This window comes from Gracilinanus agilis, chromosome 1 (assembly GCF_016433145.1).
Source record: "Gracilinanus agilis isolate LMUSP501 chromosome 1, AgileGrace, whole genome shotgun sequence".
Lineage (NCBI taxonomy): Eukaryota > Metazoa > Chordata > Mammalia > Didelphimorphia > Didelphidae > Gracilinanus > Gracilinanus agilis.
The window spans coordinates 346310845-346332606 of record NC_058130.1 but is presented as its reverse complement, the minus strand read 5'-3'; the positions used below and the strand labels follow the sequence as shown (position 1 = coordinate 346332606).

Genomic DNA, 21762 nt, shown 5'->3' with positions numbered 1-21762 from the left:
TTTAGCTGAAGGACATCATGACAGTGCTCTGACCCATATGCTTTACACAGTCATCGCTTTCTTAGGTGTTGCAGATCACAAGGTATGCCATTTTCTTTATACCTGAAATACTGGAATTTTTTTTAAGATTATGATCTATGAAATGAGTTCATGTATATGTGTAAAATTATCAACATCCAGAATGTATCCTGCCTTTTAAGAATTCAACATTTGTTTAAATGGGTTTCTTAATAGTCAGGGACTTAGGCAATTTGATATTTATTTCTTTTGGACAGCTTGATATTATCTTTTTTTTATATTTCTCTTTTTCCCCTCCTAAATACCTTACCTGTGACTAGTTATTTTTTAACCTACAAAAGTAAATTGGATAATCTTGTGTAAGGATTAAAAATGATAAAGGCTGATATTACTAGAGAAATTAATATTTTAATTAAATCCATGTTGATAGAAATAATCGACCATGCGCCTGTAAAAAATTCAAATTCACACCTCCGCCATTTTCTTCCATACCTTCCCTACTCCTCTCTGTCCCCTGGGAGCCCGCTCAGGTAGCAAAAGAGGGCGTCTCAAGGCCGCCCTCCGAATTTAAGCTGCCCTATACGTTGGTTCCCGTTGTCTCATGTTTAACTGGAAACTCATTGGATCACGGGGAATGTAGTCTCAAAGTCCCCACGTGTCCACAGGAAGTTTGTAAGATACTTTTAAATGGCACCTCCCTGAATTCCAAACACACACTTGAAAATGATAAAGCAAGTTATGTGTTGGAACAGAGCCCAATTTGATTAGGCATACTATTAGGCATATTTTTTTGTTTACATGTCAAATTTGAAGAAGATAAATTGCTGTTATGTTATTAACAGGGTTAATTGCCCTAATTCTATATAAGAAAAACAGTTCCACTTAAATTTTTCAAAATGGAACTCTTTTTTTATAATGTTATGACAATTTAAAAAAATAAAGACAATCTGCTAATTAAAATGGAACTCAGAGCATTTTCTTCTAAGCAATAGATTGGGGGATGGTATTAAAGTTTATAAGAACAGTTTACCATTGCCTTCAAATATAATTTATTATGTAAGTATTTTATTCTTAAGAATTTTATTATTTTATTAACAGGGTGGAGTATTATTGCTCGTGTTGGCCTTATGTTGTAAGGTTGGTTTTCATACAGCTTCCAGAAAGCTCTCTTTAGATGTGGGTGGAGCTAAACGTCTTCAAGCCTTATCTCATCTTGTTTCTGTGCTTCTTTTGTGCCCATGGGTCATCATCCTTTCTGTGACAACTGAGGTAATAACAAAAAATATTTTAGCAGTAATGGAAAAACTGAATTGCTTTTCACTTATAAATTTATTGTTTTAACTATATCCAAATAGCTTAAATTTTGCTTTTCTGAATGCTCATACATATAGACTTAGAAAGTGCCATATATATATTCTTATCTGTTTACATAGTATTCTCTATATATATGTCCAAAATGATTGAATCCTTATTTGATTTGGGGCCTTTTAACATCATCTTCTTTTTAGATGGTAGGATTCTATTTTCTAGAAATAGAATTTGAAACCATATTCTAAAAAATACATTGAGAATCAAAGATAGTACTTCTCATTCTTTTGGCCTAGGAGATTGTGGGATTTATTTAAATCGTGAGTTTGAAAACAAGTAGTAATGTGATGTTGGGGAGAAATCATAATGCAGTATATTTTAACATTCATATTCAAGCATCTGTGTCTTCCCACTTGGACCAAAGGATGTTAGATTTTATATTCAAAGAACCACTAACACATTTTAAAATATCTGTATAATATATCCTTCATTAGTAAGAATTTCATTTTTTTTTCCTAGAGTAAAGTAGAATCTTGGTCCTCTCTCATCATGCCTTTCACAACAGTTATCTTTTTTGTTGTGGTCTTGGATTTTTATGTGGATTCGATCTGTTCAGTCAAAATGGAAGTTTCCAAGAGTGCCCGCTATGGATCTTTTCTTATTTGCATTAGTGCTCTGCTTTTTGGAAATTTTTGGACCCATCCAATAACTGATCAACTTCGAGCTATGAATAAACCAGCACATCAGGAGAGCACTGAACATGTCCTTTCTGGAGGAGTGGTAGTGAGTGCTGTATTCTTCATTTTGTGTAAGCATTTTGTTTTGTTCCTTAATTTTCTACCCATTTAAGATGAGAAAGATTAATTTGTCATTGAGAAAACTAGAGAAGGAAGAAAGTACCAATTAAAAGTATAAAATCAAAATTAAGAACTACTATGAAGTATTGATTTTTGCCCTATTTTCACCATTAAGTGCTTTTTGTATAATACTATTTTGTTTTGTCGTTTTATTGATTGTAGTGATCACATTATTTTACACCAAATTTTCAAAGTTTTTATTATTCTCATTTAATGTTACCTATTCACTTTGGTATGCTTTGACCTTTTGAAAACTTTAATGATGGAAATTACAATGATTTTAAAAAGCAAAATATTTCACTAAACACATTAAAAAAAACACAAAAATAAAATAATTATTCTAAGCTATTTTGTTTTTCTTTGTAGCTGCTAACATCTTAGCTTCTCCCTCTAAGAGAGGACAGAAGGGTACTCTTGTTGGCTATTCTCCTGAAGGAACTCCTCTGTATAACTTCATGGGTGATGCTTTACAACACAGCTCTCAGTCAGTCCCTAGGTTTATTAAAGAATCACTGAAACAGATACTTGAGGAGAGTGATTCTAGACACATCTTTTACTTCTTGTGCCTGAATTTGGTAAGATTTTTTAGTAGAATACTCTTAACTTAAAAGCTTAGTCTTTTAATATTAACAGCTTTTAGCATGAGTTCTTATTTAATTGCCATGTTAACAATTTTGACACATTTACAAATGCAAAAAGAAAAATAGTAAAATATAAGCTTGGTGTTAGAATTTAGTATATCTAAAGTTTTCTTCAACCCCAATTTCTAGTTAAAGTGACTTTTTAAAAATACTTTTAAAATTGTCTTATCACTAAAAAAAGTTTCCAGACAGATAAAGAGCATAAAAAAGATTTCAGAGAGATATTCAGCTCACTTACAGGGATATTCTTCAAGCTTTTTGGAAATACCTATTTAGAATGTTAATTATGAATTGATTTGTTTTAAAAGTTCACAAATTATTATATGCATGTGTTATTATATGCACATGGGTAAATATATTTGTATGTGCACCTATATAATTGTGTGTAATGTATGCAAGTGTGTGTGTATATATATGTATAGTATTATTGGATAATTTTATGAAGCTATATTGAACATTTACTATATGCAAAGCATTGTGATAAACCCTGACAATATAAAGAAAATGTCCCCCCCCCAAAAAAAATTTTTTTTTCTTCAAAAAATTTATTACCTATATAGCTATTCTTTATTTTTTTAGGCCCTTACCTTCTGTCTAAAGTAGTAGTTCCAAGGCCAAAGAGCAGTAAGGCTTAGGCAATGGGAGTTAAGTGACTTGCCCATGGTCACATAGCTAGAAAATGTCAATGACCAGATTCAAACCCAGAACCTCCTGTCTCTAGGCCCGGCTCTCTATCCACTGAGCCATCTAGCTGCCTCTGTACCTATTCTTTAAAAGCATTCCCTATGACCTATTTCTTTGTACTTTATTGGCCTGATCCTTAATTATATAAAATTGTTTAATTTCACAATTAGAAAGCATTTGAAGCTAAGTATATTGGAAAACCAGAAGAGCTTTGCTAGGCACTTAGGAAGATCACTTCTCTGAACCTTTCTTTGCTCAGCTGTAAAATGTAGCTGATTTTGTAAAAAAGGGATTTAGACTTAACACATATGTTAGTATGTGCCTTGCCACAGTTGAAAAACTAGTTAATGACAGGATTGGTCTCCTCACTCCTAATCTTCCAAGTTCCTAAATTTGTATAATGAATTTTCTTCTCTGTGATGAGAATTTTCTTTGAAATGAATGTTTATAAACAAAATATATTTCTCTTGGAATTTTATATACTCTTATGTTTGCCAAATAAAGTATAAATTATGCAGCCCTGAGAATAATTGATATTTTTATAGCACTCTTAAGATTGGAAAATGCTTTACGTTATCTCAATTCAGCATTTTAAAGTCTTTAAAAATTCTGTCAACTTTCACTTATTCAGATTAATGGTAGAGGTAAGAAGTTATTGTGAATTTGTGAAAGTTTTATTCATTTAATATTTTTAATGCAGTTCAATTAAACAAGTACATCTAGAAACAAAATCTTTTAAAATATCCACAAAAATCCTTTTGGAGTAGTATAGTATATATGAAAAATTAAAGAGTTCTCCTATAGAGGCTAAACATTCACTGTTTTGCATTAGTTGCTAAGGAAACCCTTTTACTCATATTGTATAGAAATCATCAGAAATATTGAATTAGCATGTATAGAGGATGTTTTTCCTCTTTAGGAGTTCTCCATACCAATAAAATCAAAGGTCTAGTCCTAATCTCCTGTCCTTATTAAATTATCTATATCTATGTGGTCTAGGTGATAGGATTAATGTTCCATATTGCCCTTGCACATGATAGATACTGAATAAATAATGTATGCACTTAAGATCATCTCCTTTCAAAATACAGCTCAGGTACCTTGGAGTCATTTAGATCTTTTCCTTAAACTGAATGAGTGGATTATATAATTATTTTTGTTGAATATAATGAGAGTGATTTAATAATAACACTAAAATGACTCTATAAGCCCAATGATTTGTATGTTTCCTCTAATGATGGAACTCAGAACTTCTGTCCTAGCTGTCCTGTGCAGTTTTCATGCATGTCCATCTATCGGTTCAACATAGGGGACCTTCCCAACTTGCAAAGGGCCTAGCCTCACTTTTCTCAAATGACTAGTTTATTACACCTTCTCACCATGTGATGAATCCATTTCTTTTTTTCTAAACCCTTACTCTCTGTCTTAGAATTGATGCCAGTATCAGTTCCAAGGCAGAAGAGAAGTGGGGGCTAAGGCAGATGGGGTGAAGTGATTTGCCCAGTGTTACACAGCTAGAAAGTGTCTGAGACCAGATTTAAACCTAGGGGATCCCAACTACAGACCTGGCCCTATCCATTGAGCCACATAGCTGCCCTACTCCCCACCCCGTAGCTCCTTTGTCAGATATATATGTATATATCTGATGACGTCCTTGACTCCAGTTCTTCAGTTACTTACATGTTATGTCACAGTCTGTTCACATTCAGCTATTCAGTTATCATATATTATGTTTCACACTCATTCAGCAACAGTGGTAGAATATTGGCATTTTTTTAAACAGATGAGCTTTGGTTTCTGAGAGATATTTGGATGTTGCAATTCCTGAATATAATAGCTGAAATATATAGCAATATATAAATATTTGTTTGGAGAGAAAACTTTTAAAGATTTAAAGCCTCATGGATAGAAAGAGCTGCCTCAGAACCAAGAAGGAAGAACCAAGTTCAAGTTCTTCTTCTGACACATATTGCTTGTGTGACCATAGACAAATCAGTTAACCTCTTGGTGTTCTAGACAGCTCTCAAGTCTATAAATGGCAGAAAAGTGATCAATCAACATTAGTAAAGGAAGTTTCCTCATCTAGGAGTTCTATATACCTATGAAATCACAAGTCCAGTTCTTATCTTTACTATAATATCCAATTTGAACCTAATAACCCTGTATGATAAAATAGGTATTGTTATTCCTATTTTATGAAGAAACTGCAGCCTAGGGAGGGTAGTTCCTTGCCCAGAGTCACACAACTAGTGTCAGAGGAGAGATTTGAACCTATACCTCTCCAAGACACTTAAGTCCATTGTACATTACCCTATAGTATGCTGCCACACATTTAAAGAAGCAAAGTTAGAAGCATTAGGTGACTCAGTGGATAGAGAAACAGGCCTAGAAAAGGGAAATTCTGAGTTCAAATGTGGCCTCAAATACTTCCAGCTTTGTGTCCCTGAGCAAGTCACTGAATCTCCATTACCCAGCCCTTACCACTCTTCTGTCTTGGAACCAATACTTAGTATCAATTCTAAGGCAGAAGGTAAGGGTTTATTTTTTAAAAGAAACAGCAACAAAGTTAGATCATACTAGTATAAAGTAAGTGTTGCATAACTAATCTGAAAGTGCTGTTTGCATAATTCTAAGGAACTTAACATAAAACTAATATCTCACTAATACTTCAAATTATTGTTTTTAGGTTTTTACCTTTGTGGAATTATTCTATGGAGTACTGACCAATAGCCTAGGTCTAATATCAGATGGATTTCATATGCTCTTTGATTGTTCTGCTTTAGTTATGGGACTTTTTGCAGCCCTAGTAAGTAGGTGGAAAGCAACCCGCATTTTCTCCTATGGGTAAGTACCCTGATTAGCATTATCAATGTTGCTAAATGCAAATAACAAATAATTAGTCTCAAACACAAAATCCATCTTAAAAAGTGGTTTCATAAATCTTACTGTAAAGTGGTAATGTTTTCAAATGTCTTTTTTTCATCGATAAATCTAAGGCTATCAGACTTAAATTTTAGCTGGTTACTTTACTCGAGCTTTTAAAGGTTGCACTATAAAGAAAGGAATTTCAGAGTGATTTCGTATAAGCATAATAAAATATTTTAAAAGAGTCAAATGAAAAATAACTATTGGTGATAGGAAAAAATGCTTAATTCTCTGGCTGCTTAAACTTTTTAATTGACATGTGTTTTCTGGAAAAGTTTTGTCTTAACAACTGAACATGATGGGCCTCTCAGTAGGGCCTCATAATAATTTTGGTGTTTTGCTCTTAGTTTTATAGAATTAGTATCTATATTAAAGTATGGAATAACATGGAAAAAATTACAAATAAAAGCAAAGAACTACCTTTTTTCAAGCATTAAGGAGAATTCTATAATTCTCACATGAACTATGTGAGACAGAATTTGGACTGTTGTGGCTATTGGGAGAGAAAGTTAACAATTATAACAGAAAGTGGGAATACCACTATAGTGTGACCATTTTACTTTATTCGTTTCAATGCTGAAATTTTATCAACATGAGATTATAAATCTGAAAAAAACTCAGTATTTCTTTCCATATCATCTTAAATATCTGGAAACTTGAGGATTGCTTTGGATGACTTCTGGTTTAGAAGTCACCTAAGGAAAGTCAAACACTAATGCTGTATGTTTGACATGCTTTTGACAGATGAATAAACCCTCTGCAAAATATTTTAATTTCTACATAGATTGTACCTCAATTTTTCATATTTTTTGACATCTCAAACTCAACATATCTATTGAAACCATGCCCATCAGAATCCTGTCCATTTCTTTTCAAAGCTTTCTCCAAGTGCCTCGGTCCAGGTGATGCTACTAAAACCTTGTTAAATTTGAGCACTTGGGCAGAAGGAGATCAGCAGATTTTTTTTCTTTTTTTCATTTTTTTTTTTAATTTTAAAAAATAAACCCTTACCTTCCATCTTGGAGTTAATACACAGTATTGACTCCAAGGCAGAAGAGGGGTAAGGACTAGACAGTGGGGGTCAAGTAACTTGCCCAGGGTCACCCAGCCAGGAAGTGTCTGAGGCCAGAGTTGAACCTAGGACCTCCCATCTCTAGGCCGGGCTCTCAATCCACTGAGCTACCCAACTGTCCTGTCAGATCGGCTTTGAGGTTTTACCCCACTGGGGTGAACTTTTGAGGTCAGACCCTCCTCTTCCCCCCTCCCGCCCCCCCCCAGTGAACTTTGCTATTGGAGTTCATAACGATTTTTGGAGACAGCTTTTGGGGAATAAATCAAACCAACTATTGAGGGTCATAGATAGTTAGCTTACTCAGTTTTGGGGATACTTAGATAGAAATAGGGAGTTAAGTTAGTCAGAGAAACAGAAGGGTCCCTCTTGCGAGGGATGTAGAGGATTCTGGGAAATTTGCTGGATCCCTTAGAGTTAGGGACCCCTTATTCTGATCCTCAGTTTGTATTCCCTCTTAAGTAAAAGAGATACTGTTTTTATAACAATTGTCTCCTAGGCATTTGTGCAACTGGCCCAGTGAGAGAAAGTGATTCAGTTTCACTCTCATTAACCTGAGGTTAAAATATCCAAATGGATATTCAGGGGGATCCCTGAGTGAATCTACCACTATCCACATTTGTGGCTTTCTCTCTCTCTCTCCATATATTCTTTTTTTACCACTCAGCTTCCCTCTGCTATTCTTGATATACAGGAAAATGTTTAAGATTTGAACGTTTTGAATATGAGATTACTATTTCATTGAGAAAATGGGTAAGGTATTTTAAATCCTTATTTCTCATTAATTATAAACTACAGAAATTTGTACAAGCCTAGCATTCTCCATGTTAGCTTCTGCATTTGTCAAAATAAGAATATTCTTGTTAAAGCCCTAAAAGAAAAGTACATTAAAATGTACTGCCAATTATTTACATTATTTAAGTTGTTTTATGTCTCTTTAGTCATTTCCTTTATATTTAAAAAAATGTGCTTTTCTCTTTCAGGTATGGCAGAATAGAAATTCTATCTGGTTTTATTAATGGACTTTTTCTAATGGTAATAGCTTTTTTCTTGTTTGTGGAGTCAGTGGTTAGATTGATAGATCCTCCAGAATTAGACACATACATGTTAGCGGTAAGTGGTTTTAATTTACAACTGAATTCCTACTTGAATAATTGTAAAAATACTTTTTCATGTTAAAGGCAAAACTTAACAGTCATAGAAATGAGAATAGTATGTTTTGTTTAATTTATATATATATATATATAAAATTATTATCTTTTAATATAAATCTTTCTTTGCTAAAATATTTTAGCTGACAAAAATAGAATAAATTGATCTGTTTTAAATGCTGACTTATTAAATTTCTTGTTTGAACATATATTTTCACTTTGATACTTTAATCTATAATTTAATTTGAATGAGTATTCACCAGTCCCCAGGCAGATTATTATTTGTCCTTGCCCAAAAGTTTTCTTTTTTCTTTTTTTAAATCCATTTCTTCTTTCTTAGTATCAATTCTGTGAAAGAAGTAGAGCAGCAAAGGCAAGACAATAGGGATTAAATAACTATCCCAGGGGTGCACAGCCAGGAAGTGTCTGAGATTTGAACCTAGGTCCTCCCAACTCCAGACCTGAAGCTCTATCCACTGTGCTTCCTAGCTGCCCCCATAAGTTTTCTAAAGGGAGTCAAACCAAAGACCTATCAGCCTTTCTATGGATCTTTAGAACACTTTATGCACACCAATGCTTTTTCTTACTAAATCATCCAAGGAATGAGAATTAAAGAGTTTGAGTGACATGGTGGGAACTTATTACTCTTGGTTTTTCAGATACTGTGTGGGTTTCATGATTTGTAGCCATATAGCACCCCTAGAAGGACATCTAAGTTAAAAAGATGAGTTTTGTTTTCTAAAAAAGCTTCATGTCATTGAAAGTTCTGCATAATTTCCCAAATAAATCCAGCCCAATGTCTTCCTTGAGTTTAATTCTAGTTCCATTTCATTTTGAGCTGGAGAATCTATCCACTTTAAGCATACTAATGGGATAATCCGACTGAATGTCATAATCTAGCAAGAATGTATTCTTTCCTTGATTCTTTTTCCTTGTTGATTACTAAGTAGATCTCCTCTAAGTAACTTGCTCCTCACTATGAAGAGATCCTGTTTTATTCTTGGTATTGACATAGTTAGTACTCTGATATCAGCATATGAATGCAATGAGAGAACCGTGTCATTTTATAGGGATTCATTCTTCCATTTTGATTTTGCATGACCCTGGCAAAAACCTTGGCATAACATACAATTATATTACTTTCTTTTGATATGATCAAAAGATAATTGAACAAAGGCATCTTTTTGAGTCTGTCAAGGAATTTTGTATGACTTTAACATATGTATAGGAGATACCTGACTGGAAGAGAATGTTTAAGGCTGCATTTAAATTCTCTTGTAATCAACAAACAATGAACAGTGAAGTCTTGTATTCTCTGTACCTTTCAGTATATAAGAATGGGGGATTTTCCCAGAATCTTCTCTGGTTCCAACTGTCAGTAACTGTCACCAACAACCTTCTTCTGGCTCTTTTTGTCCCATCCCCCCACCCTTACAAGTCACTTATATGACTTCATTGATGTGGTGTAAAACCTGCCTTTTCCTTCTTTAGATTTTCATCTAGGATACCCTTATTCTCCCACAAATTTTAGAAAGATGAAAAAGTAGACAAAATTGCATTAGTAGTACATGATAACTTTTCTAAGTCCTTTATCATTTCCAGGGCAGATTTCTTCTGCATATACTTGCTCAGATTCAGCTACTCTTCCCATTTTTATCTCCTTAAGTTTCTACTCCAAGGCTTATGAAATAGGATAAACTGCCACTAGGGTGATTATAAAGGACACAAACAAACCCAGGACACACCCACACTCCCACAAGTGTCAGGAGTGACACAAGACAACAAGGGATATTCAAAGGGATGTGGGAATTGAGAGAAATCACATTGACTTGGGAATGACAGTTGGTAGGTTTGGGTAATTGATAAGCTAGAGAAAGCAGTGATATAATGATGTTTCTTTTCCTGCGGGTTCTTTGGGTTTCAGAAAGATACAGGAAGCTTAAAGAAAACAGTTTATTAAATAGGCTTAGGATTGGAGGGATGGGAAAGGTTTCACTACACTAGGAGACTATGGGCAGGTTTCTGGGTCAGGGAAATGAGTCACACTACACTATGCTACCACAGGTTATAAGGTCCAGCTTGGAAGAGAAATGAGTGTCTCACAATTGAGTCCACTTCAGCTTCAGTGTTGTCACGGCTTTCCAAGGTCCTCAGCAAGTAATCCACAGAATTGGTAAAGTTAGGGAGTTGAACCAGCATTGGATGTCCACCAATCCAGGACAGATCTTGACACACTCAACCTAAACTTTCCACAGGTAGATGGGTCTTCTTCTGGGATACAAAAATCCACTTTCCTTGAATTCTCCCACTGAGACAGTTGAACAGCATCTGACTGCACTCCGCCATCATGGAGTCCACCTCGGGAAGCACTTCTTTCTTCCCCATTCCATTTGGAATTCCCCAGCCTTGCCTGATAAGCCTAATAAGCTAATCTTAAATGTCTACCTCTTTATCAATTTACCTATGGGTTCCATTCTCACTGATGCCATCATCGATCATAATTTGCCAGCTATAGAAACATTTTGCTTCTGCTTATCTTTCTCCAAGTTTAATCTGTAGATGTTTTTGGAATGATTGAAATCGAATCTCATGCCAACCTTTCTGCAGATTTATCTTCCCCTCTAATGCTTTTTCACCATTTTGTAAAGTAATACAATCATGATCTTCTACCATCCTTATCTACAATGTTTTGGAAATGAGCTCTTATTTTATCTGGTGTGATCCTTGGCTACCAAGCCTTTCTACTTGATGATGAGCAGATTTTGCTACCTGAGGTAATTTCTGGCCTTCTCACTACAACAAAAATTTCGATCCTTAAAATTCTCTTTAAATGGTGACCCTGAACAAGTTAGTCTTAGGTACCTCTAAGAATCTAAGCTGTAAAAATGCTGTTGATCTGTATTAGTAAAGGGAGTTTTCTAATCAAGAGGAGCCTATTAACTAAGAGATTACAGGTCCCATCTTAACAAATAACGAGTTCTTAATTCAGTGTCAGTATCTTTAAGTGGTAATAAGTGTCTCTTCATCTTTATCATCATAGAAACATGGGCATATCTATTTCAGTTTATATCTATCATCTTTCCAGTTTCATCTCTAGATGATATGCTGTTGAATTGATCTGGCTTAGTTAGATCTCATTCCATGCTTTCTGTAAACCATCTTTTAATTTGATATTGATTTTGACTTATAGGTAAGTCACTGACTGTATTGACTCACTGTCAATGGCTGACTGCTTAAAGCTGATTATGAAATGGCTGTAATAGATCATTTACTTTCTATTATGATATAGTCAATTTGGGGCTTTTTGGTAGTAATATTCATTGTTTGCAGTGCCTTCTGTAATATATAAAAAATAGTCAGCCATTTTTGTAGGTGCAAAAGAGCAGTTTGCCCCTTTAGAATACAGAACCTGGCAGGGCAGCCCCGAGCATGTGCAATCTGGCAGTTGGGAAAGGAGTATAAATTGAGCAGCAAAACCCCTCAGGGGCCACTTCTTCTCTGGGTTAGGGAGACGGGAGGTTGTCTACTCTCCGGGCCCCAGGAGGAGGGTAGATTGGGATAGGCAGGCAGGAAGGCAGGGTTCAGACTACTTTGCTAACTATATCAATCACCTTATTATTGATAAGGCAACTGAGCCTTAATTATCAAACAGGATTATTTCATCATCAAAATATCCAAAATTTATAATAGCACCTAGGTCAACTTTCTACTTAGATATCTCCATAAATTTATTGAACTTATTATAGGTTATAAGCTTAATAGGTTTCACTTACTTCTCTTTCTCCCACCTCCCAGTTTCCTTTTCCTTCAATCTATCCAATAAACCCAGTTTAAATCTACAAGCCTCTGACAGCCTTTTCTCATAAGCTGGTAGCCTACCTGGTTGAGGACAAAGTCAACATCTTTTGACATCATAGTCAGATCATGGAATCAAGCCTAGCTGATCTAATCACTTCAAGATCAAGCTTGTACTAGGATTATAATCATTATTAAGATTCGAGGAAGTCAGAATCAACTTCCTAGTTTCATCAAGGCCAACTGATTCCTAAGGAACTGTTACTAGGGCATCTAGCCTGTCACAGAATTCCATCGCCTTTCAGTGGAGCTTTCAGGCAGTAGTTTCAAAACAACCTCAGACCTCCATACTTTAATTGAATATCAGGGCTCCACTGAATTGACCAATAACAAGACCTTAACAGGATCATAACACTCCTAACCCTCTTAAAAAGTATTCATGATATATAGGCATGAGGATTCAGATAGTCTGCCTCTCTGTTATTTTTTAAAACTGGAACCATCTTTTCAAATATGTTTAGCTGCCCTACCCAGAACCCACTTTCACCTTGAGCTCACAGAGTCTCAGAGTCCATATTTTTTAATTCTGGGGAGAATTTTTCTTTTTCATCCTTTGTGGTAGGTGTTAGCATATAAACTGTAGCTACCATTTTATTGGTCTTTTAGTCATGTTTATCATAAGTAATATAGCATGTTAAAAACCAAGTGACACATGAAATTGTTTTCTTGTTTCATTCCCCCCTCCCCCCCCCATTTTTCCAAGGAGAACCTATGAGCAATTTCTATTTAGCTACAACTTCTTTGTCTAGTTCTTCTGAGGTATATTAACTTAATGATCATTGGGACAAAGAGCTAACATTTAGAATTCTTCATTTAATGTCCGTTAAAGTCATATATTTCTTAGCATCCTCTGCTTCCTTTTCTACTGTCTTAATATCAGAAGACTACCACATAGTATTACTTTGGGCAGCAGGTACAGTTGGTCACCTGGACCATAGATTGGCCAAACATGCCAGAGTTTGTACTCTGCTGGCAAAGCCTGCAAGAGTGGAGTCACCAACCCAGCATAACTAGGCATGAGAACAAGACTGTAGTGGAAAATAGCAAGGCATTGTGATGTAGTGGGAAAAGTATCAGTATTTAAATCAGAAGGCCTAAATTCAAACCACAGTTTTGCTAATTACATGTTACTATAGCAAGTCATTTGTAAAATGAGGGAGTTAAAATAGAGAATCTGTAAGATCTTTTATATGCCTAAGTCCTATGTTGTTAAGTGCCTAATAAATTTTTAGAAAAACATTGTGTGGTGATCCTTTTTGAGAAAAAAGGAATTCTAGATACTTTGACTATTGGCTTAATTCTATCAATTCTCTTACTACATACAATTCCTTTTTTAACTTATTTAAAAGGAAAACTGAGAGAAAGGGGCAGCAAACTTTTCCTCTTGCCTCTCTTCTCACTTTCTGAGAGCCCACTATGAAGTCACTGGATAGGAGAAATACTGCTCTATAACTATTTCTTGCCTGTTGATTTAGAATAGCAACTGATAGGGAAGAAAGGAAATCAGTGTAGCCCTCGTACAGATGAGCATCTCCCTACATGCAAAGTTTATCTCTCCTCTTTCTCTGATGAACGTTTTTTGTCCCCATCCCTTGGAGGTGGGAAAAAAGAAAGTATTTTGAAAAAGTTTTTCTTCTGATTGATACCAAGGCTGCTAAGTGCACTGTAGGTTCATTGGCATTTTTGTTTTTAGCATTCCAGGTAACAATTTCAGTTCTCACCTAGTTCGTAATTGATATTTAGGCAACAAATAGTATTGTTGTCTGGTTTTTTTTTTTAATCAACTCTTGATAATGAATTTGATACCCCTGTATCAAAGAAGACATTCTAAAACCTAATGCAATCTAATAATAGTTTGAGACCTTATACAACTTGTGTTAAGTGACAGTCAGGAGCTATAGATTTAATTTTTCTTATGAATAGGATTCTTTTATGAGCTGTCCTTTACTGAAGACAAAAATGACCTGTGTAACACATTTCTATGACCATATTTTTTGTTCACTGAAATTGCAAATCACAGAGTGGCAGTGCCAAGTAGGCTTATCAACACAATGGGACAATTTAATTCATCTGAACTTAAATTTTTAAGCAGCTTGCCACATGCAGATACTAGCCAAAGCACCAGGAACTCTCTAGAATTCTGTTATTGCCTGTATTATTTTGGCCAGGTCAGTTAACTTCTGCTTCTTAATATGTAAAATAGGACCTTTTAGTCCAATCCAGTTCTGAAACTGTTATGGTGGTATTGGGATCTGTTATGATAGTGGGTTAACATAAACCCTCTTGCTGCTAAGGAATATAATTAAGCCAATATTTTATGGCCAGTGGTCTATAAATCCACCTGAAGTTGAAATAGCTGCCCTGATACTGAAGCTGGAATCAGCTGTTGTTTCTGCTAGTTTCCAGCTGGCAGCGGAACCTTGAGGTCTTATCAGCCTTAGCAACCAGGAATAGTTTGAAACAAGAAGGCCTGCCTGATGTGGATGGATACAAACCAATTCTTCTTGAGATCTAATCCTAGTAAGCCAAGCCCTAGGTTGAATTAGGCTGTTCAGCCAATTAAGCTTGATGACAATGTTCTGACTGCGGTAAGAAGTATTGGGAATGTCTTCTCAAAGGTAGACTGTAAACTAATGACACTGTTATGATGATTGTAACAAGTATTTAATTAATAACTAAGGGAAGGTAAAGGAAGAAATGGGAGAGTGGGAAAGGTAACCTTCTAAGCTAAGGATAGCTAAGTATCCAGGCTATGGATAAAATGGCCTAGGTGCTGGAATTCGAAGATGTTGAGGGTTTCTCCAAATCCAGATTAGCATCAGGAAATATAGGGATTATAGGTAGATAAATCTTTGAATCTAACAGATGTTGTCAGAGGATGGTCAATAAATTGAATTGACAGTGCATAATCCTACCTGCCTATTGAAACTAACCACCACCCTGAACCCTCTCACTTCCCTCCCACATCCCTGGAAAAGCTGAGAAGAAGTGAACCCTGAGGGAGTTTGTGCTCCTCAATTTATACTCCTTTCCCAACTGCCAGATTGGCACATGCCTGGGGCTGCCTTGCCAGGTTCTATATTCTAAAGGGGCAAACTGCTCTTTTGCATATGCAAAAATGGCTGACCATTTTCTATACATTACACAATCTGTGACCGGTTCCTTTTTAATGTTGTCATGAAATACTAAAAACAAAGGTAGTAATCTAATAATTTCCAGTCTTTATTCTCCTTGAATATAGAATATAGTCTGAAAGACTATATGGCTCAGATTATAAAGTTGAATATAGTGTATTTCTACCTGACATATATCTTAAAACAGCACCTTCTAAAAATGTGCTATGCAAAGCAATATCTTATTCATTTTAGTGGCCATTTATATTCCCTATGGAATGATGTTAAAATTAAGTCATATTTTAGAGGATTGTTGGAATTTGATACATTCCAAAGCACACTGGGACGGGAAGGACACAAATATGACAAAGGCTGGCCAGAAAGTAATTTTTAAACTTTTCCCCACAACCTACTAGAAGCTCCATTCAGAATTTAGTATATATTCAACATATTGCTGATGACTTTCTTCAGCTTACTACATTCTAACTTTATCTCTTATTACAACTCTGAGTCTTTCAGTTAGTCTGTTCTATTCACCATATGAGCTCTCGTTTACATAATCTAAAGAATTCAAGTAGATTTTGTCACACAATTCCTGACTACAAGTGTTAACCAAGGTTAACCTGGAGTCAGGAAGACTTGAGTTCAAATCCAACCTCAGATACTTACCGGCTGTGTGGCCATGAACATGTCACTTAACCCTGTTTGCCTCAGTTTCTTCATCTGTAAAATGAGATGGACAAGGAAATGGCAAAGCACTCCAGTATCTTTGCCAAGAAAATCCCAAATGGGGTCACAAAAAGTTAGACAACTGAAATGTCTAAACAACAACCACCAGAATGGTGGGAGATTGAGTGTTTGTTTTTTTGTTTTGGTTTTTTTTGGTTTTAACATGTCATCAATCAAAACTTATTTACATATTAATGATAGTTGCATTAGTGTGGTCCTTTCTATCTACATCCCCAATCATGTCCTCATCAACCCAGGTGTTCAAGTAGTTGTTTTTCTTTTGTATTTTCTCTCCTATAGTTCTTCCTCTGAATGTGGGTGGCGTTCTTTTCCATAAATCTCTCAGAATTGTCCTGTGTCATTGTATTGCTGCTGGTACAGAGGTCCATTACATTCGATTTTACCACAGTGTATCAGTCTCTGTGTACAACGTTCTTCTGGCTTTGCTCCTTTCACTCTGCATCAATTCCTGGAGGTCTTTCCAGTTCACATGGAATTCCTCCAATTCTTTATTCCTTTGAGCACAATAGTATTCCATCACCAGCATATACCACAATTTGTTCATCCATTCCCCAATTGAAGGGCATCCCCTCACTTTCCATTTGGGACATTAATGTACTGCTGGTGGAATTGTGAACTGATCCAACCATTCTGTATGGCAATTTGAAATTATGCTCAAAGAGCGATAAAAGACTGCCTACCCTTTGATCCAGCCATACCATTGCTGGGTTTGTACCCCAAAGAGATCATAGATAAGCAGACTTGTACAGAAATATTTGTAGCTGCGCTCTTTGTAGTGACAAAAAGATTGAGTGTTTAGCTTAATTTAATTTATTCTTTTTTTCCAGGATTAATTAGAAAACTTTTATCTTGTATTGAAAGTCTTTTTTTTTTTTAATGTAGTAGACCATGCTTTTTCTCCTATAGTAACTATAATAAGTATAATTTAATCTTTTCTGATTGAAGGCGTTTTAGTGTTTCGTAGTAATCATTCTGAATGTCAGTTATAAAATATCTTAGTATAATTTAATGTACCATAAATACAGGCCAATGAATGGTCCTAAAGTGTACTATCATAGCATGGTAGGTTTCTTACTTTCATTTTTTTTATTTCTACTACTTATTCCAATAGTGAGATCTTCAGGATAAAGGGTTTGATGATCTCTTTCAAGGGACAGTTAGATGGTGCATTGAATAGAGTGCCAGGCCTGGAGTCAGGAAAATTTCAACTTCCTGAGTTCAAATCTGTCCTCAGATACTTACTAGCCATGATTTGGGGCAAGTCATTTAAACCTGTTTACCTCAGTTTCCTGATGTGTAAAATGAACTGGAGAAGGAAATGGCAAACTATTCCAGTATATCTGCCAAGGAAATCCAAATGAGGTCCTAAAGAGTTGGGCACAACTAAAACAACTCAACAACAAAAATCTCTTTTCAGCATACTTTTAGATTACTGAGCAGAAAGTTTCCCCTAGTAATTATGATTTTACTATGTAATTACATAATACCAGCTCATAATTAATTGAAAAAAGGTGTTATTTTCTAAAAACAAGATCTTTTTGTCATAAGTATGTCCTGCAAAACATTCCCCAATTTCATTTATATATTATAACAAAATCCCACCCAGTGTTACAAGAAACTACTGTAATGTTCATCCATTTGCCCATTTTGAGAATTAATTGTCCCCTATAATATCATTTTTTAAAAGTAATTAATTGTATCAGGTAATATAATGCTAATTCTTTTTAAAAAGTGAGTGGGGACACAACTTTTCATCAGTGTTCCAAAGCTTGAGATGGAAATAATTATAGTATATTTTAAGAAAATAGGCTGTACATTCTGTTAATTTTTTCTTCATCTTTTCAAGATTAATTATCTTTAATAAGGAAATATGGTAGTAATGTTGTTTATCTTGTGAAATTTTTTTAAACCAGGACAGAATATATTTTTATTCCTGATTACTTTGTTCCTATATAAGCTGATCCTAATTTCTTTAATGACGGGTTTAAAATATATGTTAGAAGGGAAAATAGATCTTTATTCATATTTTCTAATATAAATATAATAATTTTATTTCTTTAGCTGTTATAAAAAAGACTTACACAGAAAGTTTAAACTAAAAAAATCTAAATTATAAATAATTACTTAAAAATGCAACTTCCTCAACATTAAAAAAAATGCAATTTAAAGCTATAAAACTATAAAATGTGGTGCTAATCACCACATTGGCAAAAAAAAAATTTTTTTTTAAGTTTAAATGCTGAAACTTGGTGATTGCTTGTTGTAGAGAAAGAGGTTATATATACCTAAATTGCTGCTTTTGAATTGCAAAGTGATAGAATGTTTTTGGCAAAGAATGGAAGTGAAAAAAGTCAGAACCAGAAGATCAGTTGATTCAGATGAATGCAACTATAGAAAGAAAGTATACAGTTACAGGGTTAATAGTCAAAGACAATGGAAGAAGGGTGGACACATTGTTCTGGATATAAGTTGACAGTCCTTTTTGTCCCACAAAGTTTATAATTTTAATTTTGCTTTAAAATGGGTTTTTTAAATAAATGAAAACATGAATTTTTTAAAAACCATAAATATAGCAAACTTAATTTTACCAATATTTTTCTTTTTTACATCATCATAATTATCCCAAGTATTTCTGCCTTTCTCAGAGAGCCATTTCAGAATACAACAAAAATATTTTCAGAGAGGAAAAATCAACACAACTGATCAGTATGATGAAAATAACCAAAAACATATACATTATGTAATGCCTGTGGAAAGTACTGTTATAAGTATTTTGACATATATGTAGACTTCTTATTGAGGCATAAGCCCAGTCATGGAGTCTGATTCAAAGAGTATTGGCATTTTAATCATTTTGTATTCATAATTCCAAATTGCTTTATGAAATGGTTGTATCATTTTTCACAGTTGCACCAACAAAATTCTAGTATACTTATCCTTCCAGATCCCCTGCAAGATTGACTATTGCCATTTTTGTCATCTTTGCCAATTTTCTGTGTGTGAAATGAAACTTTAGGATTGTTTTGACATGCATTTCTCTTATTATTAATGATTTGGAGTATTCTTTCATGTGGTTTTGAATATCTTGTAGTTCTATAAAAATGTTTTCTCATATTCTTTAACTATTTATTGGGGAATGGCTATTAGTCATATATTTTTATTGTTCATGTATCTTGGAAAGCAGTCTCTTATCAAAGCAATTTTGGTATCTTTGTGGATAAATCTTAACAAGTTTTCTAAGGAAGATACTTAACCAATTCCAAATGTACATTATTCGGGTACATATTTTGTTTGCTAAGAAAATAATACAAATGAGATACTGCAGTAGAAACATGTAGGAATTAGTTACTGCAGTAGAAATATGTTAAGAAATTGGTATTTTAGGTCCTTTTAAAAACCAATTTAATATTTGTATGTACTTTGCCAACTACAGACTCTTTTCATCTATTCTTTGAAATAAGTTTAGCTAGAACTCTTTTCCATGACTCTAATAAATTTTCATTTAATTAATAATTTTCTAAAATTAAATATCTTTGCTAATTCAGAGTAACCATCTCCACAGTGGATTTAGTGAGCTCTTACTGTAAATATTTTTCAAACTCTTAACAAAAAAATCGTGCGTATGGTAATTTTATAGTACCAAGTATGATAGGAAAAAATAGTGAAGTTAAATTTTTTTTCCCTCCCTTTTAATAGCCTGTCTCAATTGGAGGACTGATAGTAAACCTTATTGGTGTGTGTGCCTTTAGCCATGCCCATGGCCATGTCCATGGAGGTTCTCAAGGAGCGTGTCACTCACATGATCATGGCCATTCACATCATGGACACAGTCATGGACATAATCATTCTCACAGTGACCATGGGCATAGTCATGGCCATGGACACTCCCATGGATCTTCAGGAGGAGGCATGAATGCTAACATGAGAGGTAAGTGCTAGCTAAGTATTCTATAAATACAATGTTTACTATAAGCGAATTGATTATAGAAATAAAGGATATCCTAGAATTGACTGTCCAGGAAATATACATTTCACTAAGAATCTCCAGAAAAAGTACACACAGTTTGGACTGTTGTAACACTTTACATGGAGAAGTTTAAGTAGTTGCATGCAGTCTTGAAACTCTTAATGAGAGAATAGTTGAGATATTATACCGTGAAGATTTGCACAAAACACCTTCCCTCTCATAGGAAAAAGCACTATACTTTCTATAAGGTGTTTGGGTTTTTTTTTTTTTAATAGGACAGTTGGATTTTAAGTCCAATAAAAATCCATGCTGTGCTAAATTCTTTGTTAATCTTTAGTATAGCAAGATTCTAGTGTCTGAGTAATTTGTATGGATGTGTTTTTCAGAGGAAGGAAGAAAGGGGGAAAAACTGTTAGCGCCTACTATGTGTCAGGCTACTGTGCTAAACATTTTACAGATATCTTACTTGGTCCTTTCAATAACCTTGGCAAGGAAAGAGGGAAAACTGAGGCAGGCAGTGATTAAGTAAATTTCTCAGGGATACACAGCTAGTAAGTATCAGAGTCCACATTTGATTTCAGGGTTTCCTGATTCCGGACCCAGTTGTCCATTCACTTGCCACTTCCAAAGAGCTTATAAAAAGAGAAAAGTTCCAAGGATGAGTTAAAAGAAGAATATGAAAGAAAGGAAATGTTAGTGAAGAATCATACCAGTCTTGTGTTAGGAATATTAAAAGAGGAAGAATTGGGGCAGCTGGGTAGCTCAGTGGATTGAGAGTCAGGCCTAGATACAGGAGGTCCTAGGTTCAAATCTGGCCTCAGACACTTCCCAGCTATGTGACCCTGGGCAAGTCACTTGACCCCCATTGCCCATACTTACCACTCTTCTACCAAGGAGCCAATACACAGAAGTTAAGGGTTTAAAAAAAAGGTGGAAGAGGGGGCAGCTGGGTAGCTCAGTGGATTGAGAGCCAGGCCTAGAGACGGGAGGTCCTAGGTTCAAATCCGGCCTCAGACACTTCCCAGCTGTGTGACCCTGGGCAAGTCACTTGACCCCCATTGCCTACCCTTACCACTCTTCCACCTATAAGTCAATACACAGAAGTTAAGGGTTTAAAATTTAAAAAAAAAAAAAAAAAGGTGGAAGAATTTTAAATCAGTCAGCCAATGTCAGACATTGCAGAAAGGTCGAGGAAAATGAACATTGGAGTCAGTCTAGCTCAGAGCAAAATTTCTCAAATCCATTCCATGCAACTTTTGTGTAATATTATTAGGAGAAATTCCATAACAGAATTTTCCCTCTAAAATGACAAATGAAAACTAGCATGGTGCATAATGGATAGAGAGCTAGCTTTAGAATCAGAGACATTTAGGTTTAATTCCTATTTCTGATACAAACTAGTTGTATGACCAAAGACAAATCAT

General features: G+C 34.9%; 1 protein-coding gene across 1 annotated transcript in view; it reads left to right on the top strand.

Annotated features, from left to right (window-relative positions):
- The window catches only part of SLC30A5 (solute carrier family 30 member 5), a 56801-nt gene that overhangs the window by 26561 nt on the left and 8478 nt on the right, over positions 1–21762 (top strand). Inside the window, exons 7-13 of the mRNA XM_044657712.1 lie at positions 6–82; positions 1117–1287; positions 1846–2134; positions 2550–2758; positions 6195–6352; positions 8486–8615; positions 20068–20299. Coding sequence (XP_044513647.1) covers positions 6–82; positions 1117–1287; positions 1846–2134; positions 2550–2758; positions 6195–6352; positions 8486–8615; positions 20068–20299 — 1266 coding nt within the window. The remainder of the gene's footprint in view (positions 1–5; positions 83–1116; positions 1288–1845; positions 2135–2549; positions 2759–6194; positions 6353–8485; positions 8616–20067; positions 20300–21762) is intronic.